This window comes from Gadus chalcogrammus, chromosome 9, assembly GCF_026213295.1.
Source record: "Gadus chalcogrammus isolate NIFS_2021 chromosome 9, NIFS_Gcha_1.0, whole genome shotgun sequence".
In the NCBI taxonomy this organism is placed as follows: Eukaryota; Metazoa; Chordata; class Actinopteri; order Gadiformes; family Gadidae; genus Gadus; species Gadus chalcogrammus.
In genome coordinates this window covers 17,156,568-17,176,604 of record NC_079420.1, presented here as the reverse complement: position 1 = coordinate 17,176,604, position 20,037 = coordinate 17,156,568, and the positions used below count along the sequence as shown (strand labels likewise).

The window sequence follows — 20,037 nt, the reverse complement described above, 5'->3', positions numbered from 1 at the left end:
ATCCGCCACTACACAGTTGAACCCAGGCGTGTCCGTTCAACGGATGCTCCGTCCATACGTCCGTACATTCCACCCCCGGCGTCCCCCCTGTGGCTGCCCATCAGACAGTCCACTTGGGCCCCGTCCTTCTGTCTCCAGGGGGTGTTGGGGAGGGGGGGGGGGGGGGGGGGGGCGAGGGGGTGTGGGACTAGGGTAGGAGGTCACCCTTTGAGTTTACTCAGAACGTAAGTAACAAATTATTTATTTTTGTTATAACTGCAACCGTTCACCCCCCCCGTTTCCCGGGAATGGGGGGGGGGGGTCGGGGGGGGGTTGGATGGCGCCGCCGGAGGTCCCTCAGCACATGGATATGGTGACGTTGATGCCCAGGTTCCCGTTCTCCGCAAACAGTTGTGCGATCGACGTGTCAAACACCAGGCAGTCGCTGTTCATGATGGCCGTGGCGATGCCCTCGTGGATGGAGCGCGGCGTGGCCTCCCACGTGAGCCGGCGCCGGTGCCCGTTGAGCTCCAGGCGGTAGGCGAAGTTCTCGGCCTGCTTGCGCGTGCCGATGAGCTGCACGATGGCGAAGAACTGCTGGTGGCCGTCGTACTTCTCCTGCTTCTCCAGCACCAGCATGAAGTGGAAGCCGAAACACGACTGCATCATCACCCAGTCCACGGCGCCGGGCAGGTTGATGTCCGTGGCCAGGAACACGATGTCTTCCCCCTGGGGACGGACGTGGGGAGGAGAGGTCAGGGGGGGAGGAGAGGTCAGGGGGGGAGAGGGGGGGGGGGGGGGCGGAGGGGGAGAGAGAGAGAGACAGCGAGGGGTCAGTTCTCGTATGTTCACCGGGTTGGCATTCAGGTGCGGTCATAGCGCTCGAGGGGGTTCACTGCGACTTGTGTGACAGAGTACCGAGAGAGGCAACACATTGACAGAGACACCAAACTAGGTTTGCTATTGGAGTCAACCTGTTGCGCAACACGATGCAAAGTCGCAGACAGGTTTCATTTTTAAAGCCTTGAACGTAAACACGCTGCCTCATGGAAATCCTAATAAGAGTGCTCCCCTCGCACAACTTTCATGCAGTTCCAGACATTCACACTACAACCTTCTACCCGTCAGCCATTGGGTTGCTCCCCTGGAGCAGTGCCTTGCTCGGAGGCACCTCAACGGTAGCTGTTGAGGGAGGGAAGAGTATTATTCACTTTCCCAGTTGGCGCCTGTGGAGTCAACCTGGCAACAGTGCCGTCTCCTCTAGGGCTCACTCGGGCCTCCTGCGGGCCTCGTCCTCAGCACTCTAGGGCCCAACGCAACGGGGCTTGGGGTAAGGGGCCGTGTGTATGTGGCGTGCTCGCAGGGGGGGGGGGGGGGGTTCATTTGAAACACTATTGGGTCGTTTACTCAATCCGCCTCTCCGACAAAAGGCCTCGGCCGCACTCTGAAACGAAAACAAGGACCCCCTCCGGCAGGACCCGTCCCCCGACACACAGTGGGCGAGCGGCGGTGCGAGCGTCTCTGACCTGCAGCGTGGTGATGGATTTGTGCTGGTGCATCAGGTGGGGCATGACGGCGTCCAGCGAGCCCTGCCACTTGCAGGAGGCCCCCGGGCAGGGGCAGGAGTACGGCCGGAACTCACACAGCTCCTCGTGCTCCGCCTTGTCCGTGTGCGGCAGCGTGACCTCGCAGCCCGACGACGCGTACTTGCAGGGGAAGAGCACCGAGTTGGCCACCTTCTCCATGGCCAGGTTCCGGATGGAGCCGAGGGGCCCCCGGCACGTGGGGCAGCAGGTGAGCTTGGGCCGGCAGTTGGAGCACACCTGTGGGAGGCGCCGTTGTTAGCGTCACGCGGCGAACGCAGCCCCGAAAAGCGAGATGTGAGCCAAACACTTTCGTTTACTTAAATCAAGAAAAATGGCCCATATTCAAATAAATGACGGAATCCTAAACTGAAACGAATAAAAACTGAACTAAAACTAAGCACTTTAAAAGATGTAAACCAAACCAATACACCTGCCATACAACAAATTAAAACTAAGTCAAAATTGAAATCCATAAAGTCAAAAATAAAAAACTAAATGAAAGCCAAACAAAAATATCCTTTTTTTTTTGATGTCAAGACTACTATGGAGTCATTCCATACAAAAACCTGTAAGAACATCTGGAGCAGTAAACCCTGTCAGGTGAGGTTCCTTCTCAACCAGGATGGGGTGCGGGGTGTGTACGTACCAGGTGTCCCGACTGGCACTGCAGGATTGGAGGCAGGACATAGTCGAAGCAGACGGGGCACTCAAACAAGCTGGCCAGGTCACTGTTGGAGGCGGTGGTGCCCGACAGGGTGGGCACGCGCTGGGAGGGGGGGCACTTGGAGGTTCCTGTCGGCAGCGCGGTGGCGGTCTGGCGACTCATTTCTGGGGACAAAACAGACGAGAGGGTTGGTTGATGTGGCTGTGATGATATCTGTGTGCCGCTGTAGTAAACAGAGAGAGGACGCTCCCCTACTCATCGTGGACGGGTAATGGAAGGTTTGAATGGGAACACGGTCAGTGCGAATACAACTCCCGACCACTGAGCGACCAAACAGCTAAACAATGCCTCGACTTGGTAGGAAGCGCAGCAACATTCTGTCGTCATGAAAGAGGCTGCATCTGATATTTACCCCTAACCTTTAAGATAAATTATTGGATCAGAATAGCCCCTACCCTTTCAGCCCCTGTTGCAGAATTGGTTGCAATATTGTGCAACCCCCAACATACATTTTGTTTGGCAGAGATATTCATCCACAGTGAAATAAAAAGGTAGACACTAGACAAAAAAGTGGAGTGAACTCAGATGTGTGGTATGCGTGTCCTCAGTGCGTGTGTGTGTGTGTGGAGAGCTGCTGTTTCCAAATCGTGCTGTGCGGTTGCCTTGGCAACAGTTGCACGTCTAAAAACGGGACAGCCTGTGGAGCGGAGGTTGGGAACGTTTAGAGAGGTACTAAGAGGAAGAAATTAGGTGAAAGGGAGAAAAGCCTCTTCCTTCTGTGACTGTGTAGTTTAGAAGGGAGGGCAAAGGGGGAACTGATGAGATAGGAGGAGGAGGAGATGAGGGAGGGTGTGCAGCTAGGAAGAGACAGGAAGGAGGATCTGAAGGAAGCAAAGGTGTGGCCGGCCGATATGGAAAAAAATTAAATCAAAAACGTGTGATGAACCATCAAATACCACTGAAACACACCTGGTAAGACGGAGGAGAGGTAGAAGAGTAAAAGTAAGGGGTCATCTGATTGGGGTTGACAGGTTTTTACTAAGCTTCATAAAAAATGTATTTTTTTATATTTTCCATCTTGAACAACACTGAGTTGATATAATTGTAAACTGTATTTTGATTTCATCTGGTGCTGCTGTTATTATTCATACATTAAACTGATGATTATGCCAATAGATACTTTGAAGCAAATCCAAGTCGCTGTGTTTGTGTCTAAGCGTACACACAGACACCGTTGGCTTGTGTCTGTTATACCTGCTGGCCTGCCCGGCCTAGCTCATCCTTTTAATAGCCTTCGGGAAAGAGACACGAAACTTCACAGCACGACCCAGAACCCAGACAGGAAGAGAGGGGAGAAGAGGGAAACGTGTAGGGGAGGGAAAGAAACAAGTATTCGAGGGAGGTGTGAAAAACGAGGAATACACAGATACAATTGGACAGACAGCCTACATAGACTGAGCAGAATGCTCCACACGCAGTGTTCTACAGGCTTGCGACCAGCAGCCATTGTACGGTCTCCCCAATACCTTGGTACTGGCAGGGGCATTACCCTGACATGAATGCAAAAAAACTCCACATCAACAGAACTAAAAGAAAGGCTCTTGTCCTAGTCATACCCAGGAAGATCTTACTGCAGCTCTTACCACACACCCTGCATTCCCCACCTCTCCTTTAGACTATAAATAAAGGCTTACGCATGTAGCAAGAACAAAATGCCACTGCTGCTCGAGTGCACTTTACTTGTGATGCACCGATACCGATACCAGTACTGTGCTCATGTACTTATGAAAAAAACTCTGATACAACCCCCCGAAGCCACTCTACGCAACATTATTTTTTAGAGCCTAACCTTTTGTAATTTGTCATACATGATCAACATGGTTATCTATGCCATTTTATCACTGTTCATCAATTTAGTCTGCAATTGAAAGAAAAAAGGCAGCGGTTCGTGTGGATGTGTGGAGCTCTGCAGTTGACTTTGCAGACACTTATTGTATACCAGTACGGTGGTGAAGTGTCCGTCTGAGCATCGATTTACTTAATACACGCGTCCGAGGGAAAGGCTTCCGGGGCACCTATAGTATGTGACGCATTTCATATACAACATCGCTCATTATAATTCTCCTACAAAACGACGGTACTAAAAAAAGTATCACAAAGTTGCCGTGGGTCGTAATCATGGCGTTAACACGCCCCCTCCCGGGATCTGCAAAAACCCAAATGTAAGTACTTGTACCTGGCCTGAGAAAAAGTGGAATCCGTGCATCTCTATTTGATTTGGAATTTATGGAAATGACACTTCCGGTATTGGATGTGGCACAAGGAACTACTAGGATTTTGTAGTTTCAACCATGAGATGCCTATAACAGATGTGGTGACTTTATCTGTACCGTGATTGTGCGGATAAGCTCCTGTGCCATGTGTAAGCTGGCAGCACAGCACAGGCTTTGGAAAGGTACTGTGTGAGCACATCTGTTAGGGCACACACACGATTGTCCCGGTGGCCACCCTCCTGCCTGTAGACACAACTGCTGTGACAGAGATAATGACTGGCGGGCTATTAGTAGGACTAGTCCTGGTATGGGAGCATCAGGGCCATGACCACTGTCGGTCAGCTGTCTTAATTATATTTATTTAGCTCACAATTTAAATTTCAGACCGCTCCAGGATCATGTTGGACAATTCTGGCCATCTCTCTACCCCGAAATGATTTGGAGAATTAATCTTGGTTTGGAGAATTAATCTTGCTTGTCAATCACAGGTGCGTGAAATGCAACACTCCATGGCGGACGTTGTGTAGGGAGAGCTCAATTAGAGATGGGACCGGACTATTTTGGGTCGTTCTTGGTTCTTATCTACAGCCCATTTAAGAGCCCACTGGCTTGTTGACTGCCAAACTGTCACTAGTAGGAGACCACCAAGCAAAGCAGTTATTGCGCCTTGTTGCCAAGTATTTAGCAACAAGGGTCCCATGCACACATGAAGGTCACACTCTGCTGCTATGAGCTTATGTATTGTGTTAAGATGACAATGTTAACTTGTTGGTTCAAACGTATTGATTAATTACTGACCCATCGACAAGCAGGGAAAATTACAGGCGTTTTGCTTACGTCCAAAAAAATATGACCAAAAAGCATTAACAAAAACACCTGACCGAGAGGAGGCAGTAAATGCGTTTGTATGCTTCTTTGTGAACAGAAAAGGCTAGGTTTATGTGCTTCTAGTATTACACACAAAAACACGTACGGGAAATTTATGAGCATAGATTAATTGTTGGGTACACATAGTAACGTGTTGGCAGCACATAGGACTAAAAAAAGAAGAGACCTGCAAATCTCAAGTGATCACAAAGAGGGATAAACGTAGCATCACTTACAGCCAGTATATGAGATAGGAAGTGTCGCGGCCGATATAATAGCAAACAGACAGGGCCCAGGGATTCATTTGGTGCCAGATAGCTTTAAAAGGGCTTTTAATGTCCACAGAGTTTAGTTAAATTCGTTAGGGCTTATGCATTCTAATGATTTAAACTGTAGTGTGTGCCACAATAAAGATGATGTGGTTTTATGGGAGGGGGGGGTAATGACATTGCCCACTTCCTATGCTAAATTTGACAACATTTAATGAATTCAAAACAGATTATATGAAACCATTTAAACCCTAATCCGTCAGAAAATCTTGGTACCAATATATGAATTGTATTTATACTAATCAGCTATACAACATCTCAACAAAACAGTATGTTGCATGAAAATTAGAGCTGTCAGTTAAACGCGTTATTAACGGCGTTAACGCAAGCCAATTTTAACGGTGTTAAAAAAATGATTGCGCGATTAACGCAATTGTTTTATTTAAAAAAAATATATATATATTTTTTTTCCTTTGGCTCAAAACATAGAAGCAGTAGCCTGACTGCTATGTTCAAATGACATTTGTTCAAAGCAGTCGTTTAATTGCACTATAGGCTCTTTTTTTGTATCGTCCTGTTTTGATCAGTATATGCCAATGTTGTTATCAATAAAAAATCATTTGCACAAGGCAAGCCGATGCACTTCACCATGTTGATAAGATAATTAAAATGAGAAGAATTATGGGACAAAAAAAATCAAGGGATATTTAGCATAGAAAAATAATTTGCGATGAAACGCGATTAATCGTGAGTTAACTATGACATTAATGCGATTAATCACGATTAAATATTTTAATCGCTTGACAGCTCTAATGAAAATATAAATTACACATGATACATTTTTTTCTGGCACACTGAACAAACTATAAAGACAATAGTCCATCGATATAAAAACAATATAAACAAACCGTAGCACCCTTCTCTAGGTCAGGCACATACCTTTTTACAATCAACCATTTAGGTATTCTGCTTTCTCTTTGCTTGTCCAACATTTTGCTTCACTTATTTCTGAACTGAGGAAAAAACATCTCCCGACCCAATTTCAATGTTGTTGGATGCCCAATCACAACTGATAGTATTCATAGTGGGCCAAGCCAACCCCAGACTACCCACTATAAACTTCACAGATGGATAGTCTAAAGTCCTAGCATAAGTGTCTAGACCATGCAAGTACATCATTTACAATTCCCTACAGAGTATTGCAGTTGTCGTAGAAGTACTTTGTAGCTGCATGTACAATTCTTTGGTTCCAAGGTTTGGATTCAAAGAAGCAGAGCTTTTATGTTTTTAGGAGGAAAGGAGAGTGGAACGGGCAGGAAGAAGCTTACTTCTCTCATGTGTTAAGGGGTAGATGCAAGATCAAATCAAAACACAACACAGGTTGAAACTGTACAGATAAAAGCAGGGACTTTAGTTCATTCCAAACAGCAGGCATAACCTCAAGTGGAGAGCCAGAGAAATAAACCAGCTGGGGGAGTGAAGGAGATGAAGATAAGGGAACTGTCATCCTCAACTGAGATTTTACTGAAAAAAAAGAAGAGAAAACACACCTTCGTCCATAAGATTCCTCAGTAGGGCTTTCTTCTCCTCTTGAAATGTGAGGACCTCTGAAAAAAGGAGAAAAGTTTATGAATGGCAAGTAAAAAAACAAACATGACATACAAATTAAGGACCATGGATTTAGGACCCTGATTCTACAGCTATTTTCAGTGTTTGATTTCAGGCAAGGCTTGAGGACTATACATATTGGAAATATTTATTAGACGGACATGCAGCGGTTTTCATCAAATTTCAATTTTTTTCATCTACCAAGGATCACATACCTTAAATGTAAACCTCATCAGAATGTTTTAATTTGTGCCAGGATTCAACCATACTAAACACACATATTCAAAACAAAAGACTCGCTGACTCAAAGCCAAAGCAGGCAGGCTGCGTAAACAGACTCATGAGTAATAGAGATATGACAACATGAAATCATAATGTTTACATAAGAGAACAAGAGTGACGGGTCAATTATAATTTTTAAATAGGCCATCATCATCATCATCAGGTAAATAGGACACAAAAGGGCAGCTGTGAGTGCGACATGGTAAATGTGTTCCGAACACCTACACACCCATTGTGGGAGCATGCGCTATGTAGGAGCAAGCAGCACGCAGACACAAATTAAACACACAGACTCAAACTCACTTCTTGAAAGCCAAGCCACTTCTCCTGTATATAGCGATATTATCAAGCCCTAGCATTATAATTACAACAGAAGCACAGGAATTAACAACACCTTGGTGCCACCTCAGTCGGAGTGTTTCTGACTGTTTGTCAAAAAACGTAATGTTAACCCGAGGCTGGGGGCATGAATGGAGAGGAGTATCCTTGACATGCCCATTCACCTTTTGTCCTGTTCCCTTTTGTAATAGCTATAAGGGACTACAGGTTGAAGAAGGAGGGCTGGTCAAGCAGCACAAGTCTAGCAGGCGGCTACGCTTTCGTTCCGCCTAAAGAAATAGAGGAAGAACATCAGTGTGGGCACTCGTAGCGATGATCCCCATTTGTAAAAGGGAAATCCTGTTGGACTTCTGCTTAAAATGAAACATGTTCTTCTTTTTAAAGACCCGCAAAACAGAAGGTCCACGTTTCAATTCCTTCCACGTGGTCTTCTGTTGGAAGTTCATATCAAAACGGTGGGCTGTCTGTTTGATGAACAAATCAAGAGAACCCCCCCCAGCACAAAAAAGCAGCCGTGCATAGCTTGGAGATAATCCAAAGAAACTGTAGTGGACATTGTAGTTGCTCCAGCTTTGAGAGATACCAGCAAACATGCCCGTCTGGATAATCGTTAGTCATCTAAAGAAAGTTCATATACGTCTTTACATTTAAAACATAAAAACCACTATGCCAATTGCCAGCCCATTTTCTAGTTTTGGAGCCTTCAGCCTGTGTGCAGCCGTGCTGAAACTTCCTTGATACATCCTAGAGCTCTGGCAACAACGACTGGATCACTGGAAATCTGGCAAGGAACACGAGGCTGTCTCGTCCAGCCACTGTAGTTTCACCACTGGATAATTATTATTTTCCAGCTCCAGCTGAGAGCAGCCCTGTTCTTCACAGTGCCGAGTCTGCATGAAACAGGCGTATAGCCCGTTTCATGTGTGTGCCTGTTTTCCAATCTCGCCTTAAATAAAAAGGAAGGAGCTGGTTTTACATGGTGGCAAAAAAGGTGAGAATGCATCTTTGAACCAGACTTTGTCGTCGCATCCAAGCGGCTGGAGAAACAAAATTTGCCAAACAAAATAGGCAACCCTCTGCTCCCGTGGACAGCTTGGCAGACTGACAGAAAGGGAGAAGAGAGTGAGAGAAAACAGTAGGGGAACTCCCTGTAGAGGGAACATGAGATGACGAGGCACTCGGCTCCCTCTCCCTCAGTGGATTATGTATCATTTAAATACTTGCTAATGATACTATACCTATAATAAATAATGGAGGACCTAAAAGAAAACAATAGGGAAACTTTGAGGCATGATCGCATTTGAATTGGAACTAAGACGCAGGTTCATCGTGGATGTGTAAAATTGAATGCCAATCTTTCTGTGCGGTAATGGTACAGAAAAGCAATACCTAATCTCGTTCTCAGAGTCCATACTCGAGCTCAACCTCGAAGCAGCGCCCTTCCCTGCATCCTCCATGTTTCCTTTCCATCACGTTTCTTTCTCCTCACACACGCGCCCTCTTTCAGTGGCCTCCCAGCCTGCGCTTGGCTCCTGCCTTCCCCGCTCCTCTCAGGCCGCCTCTCTCCTATGGCAGTTTTTTTTAGTTTTAATTCCCCCCCCCCCCCCCCCCCCCGCCCCCTTCTCTGCCCCCAGCCGACACATTCTGTCTCCCTCGGAGCTGGTCTCAGGTTACAGTCTTGTCTGGCTGTGTGCTGCCTCTCCAGCTGCCCTCGCTGACACCTTCCATCCCTTTCTTGCTAGCGTCTTCCACTTCCGTCTTTTCAGACGTCATTATTTTCTGCTCTGTCTGGTCTCGGTAAAGTGTGAGCACGAAGCAAAACAAGCATTTGTTCAGAGGGAAAAACAGTTAAGCCACAAAACAAAGCCTCAAATAATTGGCTTTAAATCATCTGCTGGAGCATTTTCTACTTCTTAAGTATGGAAGGGCAAAGAATTCTCCTTTAACCGCAATATCACTTGCTGAAGATTTACAGCCCACGTACCCTCCATCTTCATTTTCTGTTGGGAAGATCGTTTCAAAGACAGGCTTGCAGTTGAGGCCAATTATTAGTGATTGGTATCACCTCTGTTTTACAGACCACAGCTCATAGAGTTGATGAGGACATCACGTAGAGTTATTATTTTGGGACAACATCAAGCATGAAAACAATTTGGATGCCAACTATCACTTGCCATTCTTCTGGGAGTTTTGTAAGGCGTTCAACTCGCTGTCCCGATCATGCCCGTGCTAAAAGAACCTGAAGCACAAGAGGTTAACAAAAACATCCCTCACACGATTCATCCGAGTCAAAAGGGTTAAGATGGCAGTGAGGCAAAGCCATGAGTGATACTGCTTAAGTAAATTGAGCTAATACTTTTAGTGAAGGCCAGGAAAAATTGTCTTGGGGCCAGAGTGTTGAAGATCTACTTGTCTGAACCGACCAGTATCACAACATGTTGAACCCTGAGATGCTGCAATGACGGTTACGTGAAAATTAGTAAAATACAAAAAATACATAGAAATGTTCCATTACATTTTACCAATTTATTTTACCAATGTGTATGTTTTCCAATGTAAAGTTGAATTCAAATGTATTTAAAGCAGGGGTTTATGAACACATTGACAAGGGGAAATTGTTTTGCAGTTCTTCAGATGAAGCCGTCAATCAGATAGGAAGTGGTGAGCTGCAAAGGATGCTCTGAACTCCATTCATGTCTAGGGCTTATGCAGCAAAGGCGCAGCCCTGCACTGAACAACACGATGGGTACAGAGTTCAGCACCTTTGGTCTCAGGGCCAGCCGGCTGAAAACCATTGCATGTGTCCAATTCACTTCTTAATAGTAGTAAACTGAGTTAAGATATGTATTTGGTACAATATGGTTATGTTAAAATGGGCATTTATGCATTTATGCATAGAGCCTCCATCATGGAAGGCAGGCTGCAGTTTGAGCACCTATGTGCTTTACTATGCAGAAACAATATTGTATTGGGCCTTTTTCCTCTGTTAAGAGTGACAGAAGGAACTGCCACCATCTCTTGAAAGAACCCCATGGCCAGATGCAATAAATTCCCCTGACTTTGGACTACATCTGCTCACATTATTACCAGACCCCACCCCCAAAAACGACACACGCACACACACACACACACACACACACACGACCACTGTGACAGTAGTCGATGCCTAGTGTATTATTAAGAGGGGCACAGCAGTAGCAACAACAATGAGCCATCTGGAACAGGCGGCAGTTCATCAGCAGCCTAATAGAGACAAACACACACTTAATCAACTTCATCAAGTCATATTAACACAGAACGACTAAAAACAAAGAAGAGACAAATAAAAGCTAAAGAAAAATAAATTCAACAAAGAAGCTCTGGCTTAAGGATGTAAAAATATAGCTCCTTGATTCATACCCTCATGTTCATTCAGTTCTCCTCTACTAATTTAAGAGGATTTTTCAGTTATATTGTGCAGCAAGGAAATGCAGAAAACCCTCAACATTCAAAGGAACGAGAGAGATCGGTATTACGACCAAGAATTGGCTCATTGTTCAGCAAATAACAATCGCTCCAATTGTAGGACCAGTGGGCACATTTAAATAAGACAATAATATATACAAGTCTAAAACAAAACCGAAATTGTCTTGTTAAATTAGAACACATAACAGGTATTTCTTAACGCAATCCAACCTTATTTGGATTAAGGTCATCCAGAAAATGAAGATGCTTGTATGAACATTTTGATCTTAATTAGGTTGAAATTGGAGTGATACACTCCATGTAAACATAGTCAATGAATCACTCCTAGTATCACGCCTCCTAATCAGCCCAATGCACATGGGCAAATTACAAAGAAAATGGCTGTTGAAACATGGAAGACTTAATGAGGTTTGCCCACCAAAAGGAATGGCTTGATAACCCAGGCTGAAACCCAGACAAAAGCCTTTTTCAACCTCAAATTAAGGTCATGATCAATATAACGCCAAAGGCATGGAATAGGGAAATTGCAATAATCACTAAACAATGGTCACCAGGATGTACACATCACTTATTTAATTGCTATCATCAAAAGCTGTGACTGGAGCGTTTCCCTGAGTTTTAATAATTCTATAAAAATTCAAAACAATGCGCAGCAAAACTAACCTTAGTGGACCCCCATGCCATATCTGTCCCAGTCAATTTCAGATTTAGGATTTTATTTGAAAGAATACATGAAGATCATTGCGGTGAGTCCCTTCAGAAATACAACATCTGCTGTTCTCCATTCAAAATAATCGCATTGATTCTACCATGAGCAAATGCTAGATCACTGCCGATCATATGTCATTTCTGAAAAAGCGAAATTCAATGGTGAGGTATACGTTGTTGTGCTTCTGCATATACTTCCGACAGCACTATCAGACGGCCTTTCTATTCATAATGCCACTATGAGGTGATGGGTTACGTTGATGTTAAGACATGGTAAAGCTTAGCCAATATGTTGGTGTGGTTGAGGTCAAGGCAGAGATCTGGGAGGCGTATCTCTAGGCTACCCTCACTGGCCCCACGCATAGAGACGCTTTTAAAATGTCCGGGAGTCTTTCTTTCTTGCGTCAATAATATGCAACATATACTACTGAGGGCTTTACATTTTAAAACGTCCAGTGAGAGGTCAACGTTGGACAATGTTAAGTGAAATATAGGCACCATATCCGGGGGTAATCATAACGCTGTCATTACCTCTGAGACAGGTCATATTCGTTTAGAAGCTATGCAACGTTAGCTCTGTTATCGTCCGCCACCACCAACACATCTAATCAAACACTCGTTGGCAGTCTGGCCCCTGTACGTCATCAACCAAACATGTACATTTATAATACCACCATAACAACGACATGCTTCTAGTGTACTGCATGAACATTTACAGAAAATGCCCGGTCTGTCAGAACACATAACGACATAGCTTAGCTTACGTTGCAGACAAACAGGGCCTTGCCTGCCGTAAAGCAGCGACGTTAGCCAGTACACTAGGAACTGAGCTCTGCGAGTACATCTCAACCAACAAGGAAACGTCAACGAACATGCCGATATTGCAGTATATCGATTGTTTATGTTCCATGACGATCGATATACTTCAAGAATCCTAGTGCAGTGCAGACGTGTGTATCTTACACGACCAGCACCAGAAGACGCTAAGCACCTAGCATTGCTAGCTAGCTGGTTACTAGGCGAAGCTAACGTTGATGCAGCGCTAATGAACCGAGCTAACATCAGCTAGGTGCTTAGCTACCATTTGCTCAAGCAAGGCTGTTGTTTTCCGAACAGAGACTGTAGCGAAAATTGTGTTTTACTTGCATAGGCCGTGATACTTACCTCAGATGAAGTGTCCCAGAACGTACTATGGCGAAATGAATGGATGTCTAGATGTTATTAACCAAATGATTCCGTTTACCGTTTTTCATTCGTTAGCTCGATGTATCCACATTCGCGCTGCACTTGGAGCTCAAACGAGACGTTTGTACCAGCCGGTCGGGCTCGCGCACAGTTGTTGAAGTTTGTCGCGGGGACGTGCTTTTTCCAGATAGCAGCTGCCACAGCTTATCGACTCTAGTGTTATAGTATGATTTTTTTGTTCAAATATAAAAACACATTTAGTATTACTTATCCTTATTTACTCTTGACATGTGTTTATTCTTGAATATGTAAACGAAACAAAAGTATTTTGAAAGGCAGGTAAACTATTATCTCCGTATGGGTATACCTGTATAACACATCCACCTATAGCCGTTTGATGTGTGTGTCTGTCTCAATGAAGTGTTTGTTTGTTTGTGAGAGAGAGAGAGAGAGAGAGAGAGAGAGAGAGAGAGAGAGAGAGAGAGAGAGAGAGAGAGAGAGAGAGAGAGAGAGAGAGAGAGAGAGAGGAGAGAGAGAGAGAGAGAGAGAGAGAGAGAGAGAGAGAGAGATTAGAGTAAAGGACTGGTTATGTAATCTTGTCTTGTCCATAGGAAGAAGGGAGCGAGAGAAAGAAAGATATAAATAAGGAAAGAAAATCAATCACATTTAGATAGAGTAACCATTTGAGTGAATGGGCATGTGGGAAATTATTTAAATATTTGGAAAGAAGAAACAGGGTGGCAAGAGATACAAATATCTAAAATGTGTAATCGAAAAAAGTTTTCTCTGTGTGACCTTATGGAATATTTATTTGAATATCTATTATTTTACCTTAACCATACATCTTATTCAATGTCTTACAGACACATATTGCTATTTGTCAGGTGTATTACAACCTTTTCCTTTGCAATTGAACAGGCCCTGTTTATGACACATGCTCTCTTTATCAGATCATAATGCACACAGAGGGTATACAGGCATGTGTACTAGTGCATTACAATGTATAGCCTACCTCAAAATGCAAGTGACCAAACCTGTCAATGCGGCAACGATTTTATTGTCCACATATGAAACACAACCACAACATGAACCAGAAGCAAATGCAAGCAGCACAAAAAGAAAAGTAAAAAAATACAGAAAGGTACAACAACTCGAGGAACGGAATGTCAAGGAAACACAGAGAAGGGAGTTGGTCTGAGGAGAGGTTTGAGGGGTAAGGGGAGAAGGGGATGCAGGGCTTGTGGGGGATGGGGGCTCCAAACCCACGGGAATGCTAAGCTGTTCTGGAATGCCAGTTGAATCTGGTTATTTCTGCTGGGACATAACAACACATGGTGGGAGAAGGGAATCAAGTTGGGAGGGTGGGAAAAAAGTAGGGGACAGGGAATATATGGGTTTAAAGGTAATGGTAAAGTGCTAGAGTAGATGGAGGAAAGTAACAGAGAGAAGTGTGACAGGAAAGAACGAGAGAGGCAAAGAGGGGTAAAGTCAGCAGGACCGACTAAGCGAGGGCAGTGGAAAAACGGATTTCATAAGGAAGGGAAGGGAAAGGAATGTCAGAGGCAGAGTAGACATTGTGTAAGTGTGTGTGTGTGTGTGTGTGTGTGTGTGTGTGTGTGTGTGTGTGTGTGTGTGTGTGTGTGTGTGTGTGTGTGTGTGTGTGTGTGTGTGTGTGTCTGTGTGTGTGTGTGTGTGTGTGTAACAAGACATGAAACCATGCAAAAGTGATTTTTCAATAGGCAAGCTGCATCCACATTGAGGATCTACAATTTCGCCCTTCACCTCGTCCACTGTACCACGCACATATGAGTTTGGGGGAAGGAAGCATGTGCATATAATCAAGTACATATGGTTGTGTTTGTGTGTGTGTGTGTGTGTGTGTGTGTGTGTGTGTGTGTGTGTGTGTGTGTGTGTGTTCGTGTGTGTGTGTGTGTGTGTTCGTGTGTGTGTGTGTGTGTGTGTGTGTGTGTGTGTGTGTGTGTGTGTGTGTGTGTGTGTGTGCACGCGCAGACACACACACAAGCACATCCACCCACTAGCATGCACACAAGCACTTGCAAGCACACGCAAACTCACATACGGACATATGCAGGCATGCATATTGCACGATGAGAGGCACTGGAAAGGTATACACATGAACTCTCTCATACGCTAGCTTACGCACTCTCAAAATCAAGAAATGTATGCCCATGGTAAATTGGTGCATTCTTATTTGCTAGGATGTATGTAGCCAAAATGGACTACCAACAAACACATTATAAATGTTTGAGTGGACACTGGTGTAGAATCAGCCAGTTAGGAGACTTTGCCTATCCTGTAATATGCAATAAGATGCATAGTGTGGGCACAGCAGGGTCTTTTTTATCCATGCACAGGCTCACTGCAGCAGCAGCAGCAGCAGCACCCGCTTGTCTTAACCCCTTCACAAGCTCCTGGTGCGGCCCATTGTAATCCCTTACCGAGGCTCCCCAAGCCCACAGTTTAGTTTGGTCACACTGGAAGTGGCCACAAGTCAGACACGGCCTGCGTACCCAGTAGGTCGTTCCCTGGATCCTGAGATGCTGTTGCTGCTAACGCTTCTGGAGCTAATGTTGATTGGTGTTTTTTTTTTACTTCAATTTTAGGGAAGGAAGGATTCCGGGCAGCAGCTTTCCTATTTTAAACAACTAGTTAAATAACTTAAAGGGGCAATCTTAAAAAAAAAAAAAAAAAAAGCTAAGGCACTCCCTCCCTGAATGAGGTAACACATGATGAACACCCTTGCACTTGCATTATTACGGTATGTTATGAGCTTGGTTTCATTGGCGAAAACTGTTTGTATCCCCGGGAAAAGGTACAATTTATCACCAAATATAATTGTTATAAAAATGCTAACGTTTATTTTGAATGAAAATGTATCTGGACCCAATGATTAAAAAATATTATTTAAACACCAAATGTCCACCATGCAGTTCAATCTACACCAACCTGATTGGCCTTTGCTGAAGACTTCGACTCTTCCTACTTACTTTAACGGTGTGAAAACTTGAGTCAAACTAAAATAGCCTGGATTAGCAGGAACATCATGAGACAGGTATATCTGGCTCTCATAGAGACAGTGTGGTTGGTCCATATCCAAATTCTAGGAACAAGGCAAGTGGAGAGCAACCGGCTTAGCTAATTATGTTATCCCCTCTTGTTAATATGGGGTTGAATCATCTGTGTTAGGGTTAGGGTTAGGGTTAGGGTTAGGGTTAGGGTTAGGTTAGGGGTCACACATGCAGTCTGTGACTGCATGTGTGACCCCAGGGGGGCTCCTTACCATTGAATCCAGAGGTTTCTTTCAAGTAAAGTTGGTTTAAGAGGTCGGTCTCGTCCTTTGCCAGATGAACGTTTGATGCTAAGAACAAGGAGGCATACAAATGGAAAAAGCCACCCAAATTGTGAAACCTCATGAACTTGAAGATATCACTTGAGAATACAGCAATATGTTGTACTGCTAAGAATAAATATTTTGTTATCAAATGCATTTCTACTTTATATAGTCGATCAACTCAACATGTATGATTTGTGCAAGGGCACACGTTTGATGATTGCACATCTTTTCTCAGGAGAATGGTTGTTTAACCTTTTCTTAACAACTTAGCCTTCCCTGCCTAACCCTTTCAGAAGCACATCTTTGATAAGCAGTGGGATGATCATGAGCATCGTAGATCATAATTTATTTTCGGACTGTCCTCATTTGCTCAATCTCTTCTGTGTGGCGTGAATGATCAGACTCATAATGGAAAAGCACATGTATATTTTATCGGACGCACAACAAAATAAGTAAAAAGCTAGATTTACGTTTGAGTCCAACTCATAAGACTTATGTAGGCTTAACTAACTAATTACTTGAGAGAACCAAGACTGAAAGAAAAAAAGTCCACTCGTTGCTGCCATGCTGCTTATAGGAAGTACAGCTTTACTTGACCTCATCCTCATCCTCATCCGCTTATCCGGGGTCGGGTCGCGGGGGGAGCAGCTCAAGCAGGGGGCCCCAGACTTCCCTTTCCCGGGCCACATTGACCAGCTCTGACAGGGGGATCCCGAGGCGTTCCCAGGCCAGTGTTGAGATATAATCTCTCCACCTAGTCCTGGGTCTTCCCCGAGGTCTCCTCCCCACTGGACGTGCCTGAAACACCTCCCAAGGAAGGCGCCCAGTGGGCATCCTTACCAGATGCCCGAAACCACCTCAGCTGACTCCTTTCTAAGTAAAGGAGCAGCGGCTCTAATCCGAGTTCCTCACGGATGGCTGAGCTTCTCACCCTATCCCTAAGGGAGACGCCAGCCACCCTTCTGAGAAAACTCATCTCGGCCGCTTGTACCCGCGATCTCGTCCTTTCGGTCATCACCCAGCCCTCATGACCATAGGTGAGGATAGGAACGAAGATCGACCGGTAGATCGAGAGCTTTGCCTTGCGGCTCAGCTCTCTTTTCGTTACAACGGTGCGGTAAAGCGAACGCAATACCGCCCCCCCTGCTCAGATTCTCCGGCCAATCTCACGCTCCATAGTACCCTCACTCGCGAACAAGACCCCGAGGTACTTGAACTCCTTCACTTGGGCTAAGGACTCATTTCCTACCCGGAGTAAGCAATCCACCGGTTTCCTGCTAAGAGTCATGGCCTCAGATTTAGCGGTGCTGATCCTCATCCCAGCCGCTTCACACTCGGCCGCCAGTCGATCCAGTGAGTGCTGAAGGTCACAGGCCGATGATCCAATGAGGACCACATCATCTGCAAAAAGCAGTGACGAGATCCTCAGACCACCGAACTGTAACCCCTCCCCACCACGACTACGCCTCGATATCCTGTCCATGTATATCACAAACAGGATTGGTGACAAGGCGCAGCCCTGGCGGAGACCAGCACCCACTGAGAACGAAACTGACAAACAGAACACGAACACAGCTCTCGCTTTGGGAGTACAAAGATTGGATGGCCCTGAGGATAGACCCCCTTACCCCATACTCCCGCAGCACCTCCCACAGTTTCTCCCGGGGGACCCGGTCATACGCCTTCTCCAGATCCACAAAACACATGTAGACCGGATGGGCATACTCCCAGGCCCCCTCCAGGATCCTTGCGAGAGTGAAGAGCTGGTCCGTAGTTCCACGTCCGGGGCGAAAACCGCATTGTTCCTCTTCAATCTGAGGTTCGACGATCGGCCGAACCCTCCTCTTCAGCACCTTGGAGTAGACTTTACCAGGGAGGCTGAGAAGTGTGATACCCCGGTAATTGGCACACACTCTCTGGTCCCCCTTTTTGAACAGGGGAACCACCACCCCGGTTTGCCACTCCTTTGGCACTGTACCCGACTCCCACGCGATGTTGAATAGGCGTGTCAACCATGACAGCCCCTCAACACCAAGAGCCTTTAGCATTTCTGGCTGGATCTCATCAATCCCTGGGGCTTTGCCACTGCGGAGATGTTTGACTACCTCAGTGACCTCCACCAGGGAAACTGACGACGAAACACCATCAACCTCGAGTTCTGCCTCCAACATAGACGGCGTGTTTTGCGGATTCAGGAGTTCCTCAAAGTGTTCCTTCCAACATCCGACGACCTCCTCAGTTGAGGTCAACAGAGTCCCATCCTTACTGTACACAGCTTGGATGGTTCCCCGTTTCCCCCTCCTGAGGTGCCGGATAGTCTTCCAGAAACACTTTGGTGTCGACCGAAAGTCCTTCTCCATGGCCTCTCCGAACTTCTCCCACACCCGCTGCTTAGCCTCCGACACGGCAGCCGCTGCAGCCCTTCGAGCCTGTCGGTACCCTGCAACCGAGTCAGGAGTCCTCCAGGTTGCCCCCAACCTCCACAGGAATGCCAGAAAAGCTCCGCCGGAGGTGTGAGTTGAAGATACCTAGGACGGGGGCCTCCTCCAGACGTTCCCAGTTCACCCGCACTACTCGTTTGGGCTTACCAGGTCTATCCGGAAATTTCCCCCATTCCCTGATCCAACTCACAACCAGATGGTGGTCGGTTGACAGTTCCGCCCCTCTCTTTACCCGAGTGTCCAAAACATGCGGCCTCAGATCAGATGACACGATCACGAAATCGATCATCGATCTTCGGCCTAGGGTACTCTGGTACCAGGTACACTTATGAGCACCCTTATGTTCGAACATGGTGTTTGTTATGGATAATCCATGACTAGCACAGAAGTCCAATAACAAACGACCGCTCGGGTTTAGATCAGGGAGGCCGTTCCTCCCCACCACGCCTCTCCAGGTGTCTCCATCGTTGCCCACGTGGGCGTTGAAGTCTCCCAGCAGAACTACGGAGTCCCCTACTGGAGCCCCATACAGGACTCCATTCAGGGTCTCCAAGAAGGCCGAGTAATCTGAGCTGCTGTTTGGTGCATACGCACAAACAACAGTCAGAGTTTTCCCCCCTACAACCCTTAGGCGCAGGGAGGCGACCCTCTCGTCTACCGGGGTAAACTCCAACACCGCGGCGCTCAGCCGGGGATTTATGAGTATCCCCACACCCACCCGGCGCCTCACGCCCTCGGCAACTCCGGAGAAGAATAGAGTCCAACCCTTATCCAGGAGTACGGTACCAGAGCTGAGACTGTGCGTGGAGGTAAGCCCCACCAGATCTAACTGATAGCGCTCCACCTCCCTCACAAGCTCCGGTTCCTTTCCCCACAGCGAGGGTGACGTTCCACGTCCCCAGAGCCAGCTTCTGCCGCCCGGGTCTGGTCCGTCGAGACCCCTGACCTTCGCTGCCACCCATGTGGCTGCGCACCCGACCCCAACGGGTCTTCCCACAGGTGGTGGGCCCATGGGA

At 46.2% G+C, this 20,037-nt stretch overlaps 1 protein-coding gene across 3 annotated transcripts; it reads right to left on the bottom strand.

Moving 5' to 3' along the window:
- Window positions 1-265: 265 nt before the first annotated feature.
- On the bottom strand, window positions 266-13,567 carry siah1 (siah E3 ubiquitin protein ligase 1). 3 transcript variants are annotated; one of them, XM_056599020.1, is made up of 6 exons: window positions 13,205-13,567; window positions 10,042-10,106; window positions 7,189-7,245; window positions 2,212-2,393; window positions 1,506-1,802; window positions 266-708 (listed from the first exon to the last, which is right to left on the bottom strand). In XM_056599020.1, the coding sequence occupies exons 3-6, from the start codon at window positions 7,196-7,198 to the stop codon at window positions 337-339; spliced, it is 861 nt and encodes a 286-aa protein (XP_056454995.1). In that variant the 5' UTR covers window positions 7,199-7,245; window positions 10,042-10,106; window positions 13,205-13,567; the 3' UTR covers window positions 266-336. The 3 variants fall into 3 exon arrangements, with proteins under 3 accessions (XP_056454995.1, XP_056454994.1, XP_056454993.1); XM_056599019.1 differs by lacking the exon at window positions 10,042-10,106; XM_056599018.1 differs by lacking the exon at window positions 10,042-10,106 and having other exon boundaries at window positions 13,284-13,567.
- Between the last annotated feature and the right edge of the window lie 6,470 nt (window positions 13,568-20,037).

Excerpts from the sequence above, each read along its gene's own strand:
- siah1 (XM_056599018.1), bottom strand. Across the intron at positions 2,394-7,188 it reads GAGGAATCTTATGGACGAAG|AAATGAGTCGCCAGACCGCC; the intron begins GTGTGTTTTCTC and ends TTTTGTCCCCAG. Across the intron at positions 709-1,505 it reads AATCCATCACCACGCTGCAG|GGGGAAGACATCGTGTTCCT; the intron begins GTCAGAGACGCT and ends GTCCGTCCCCAG.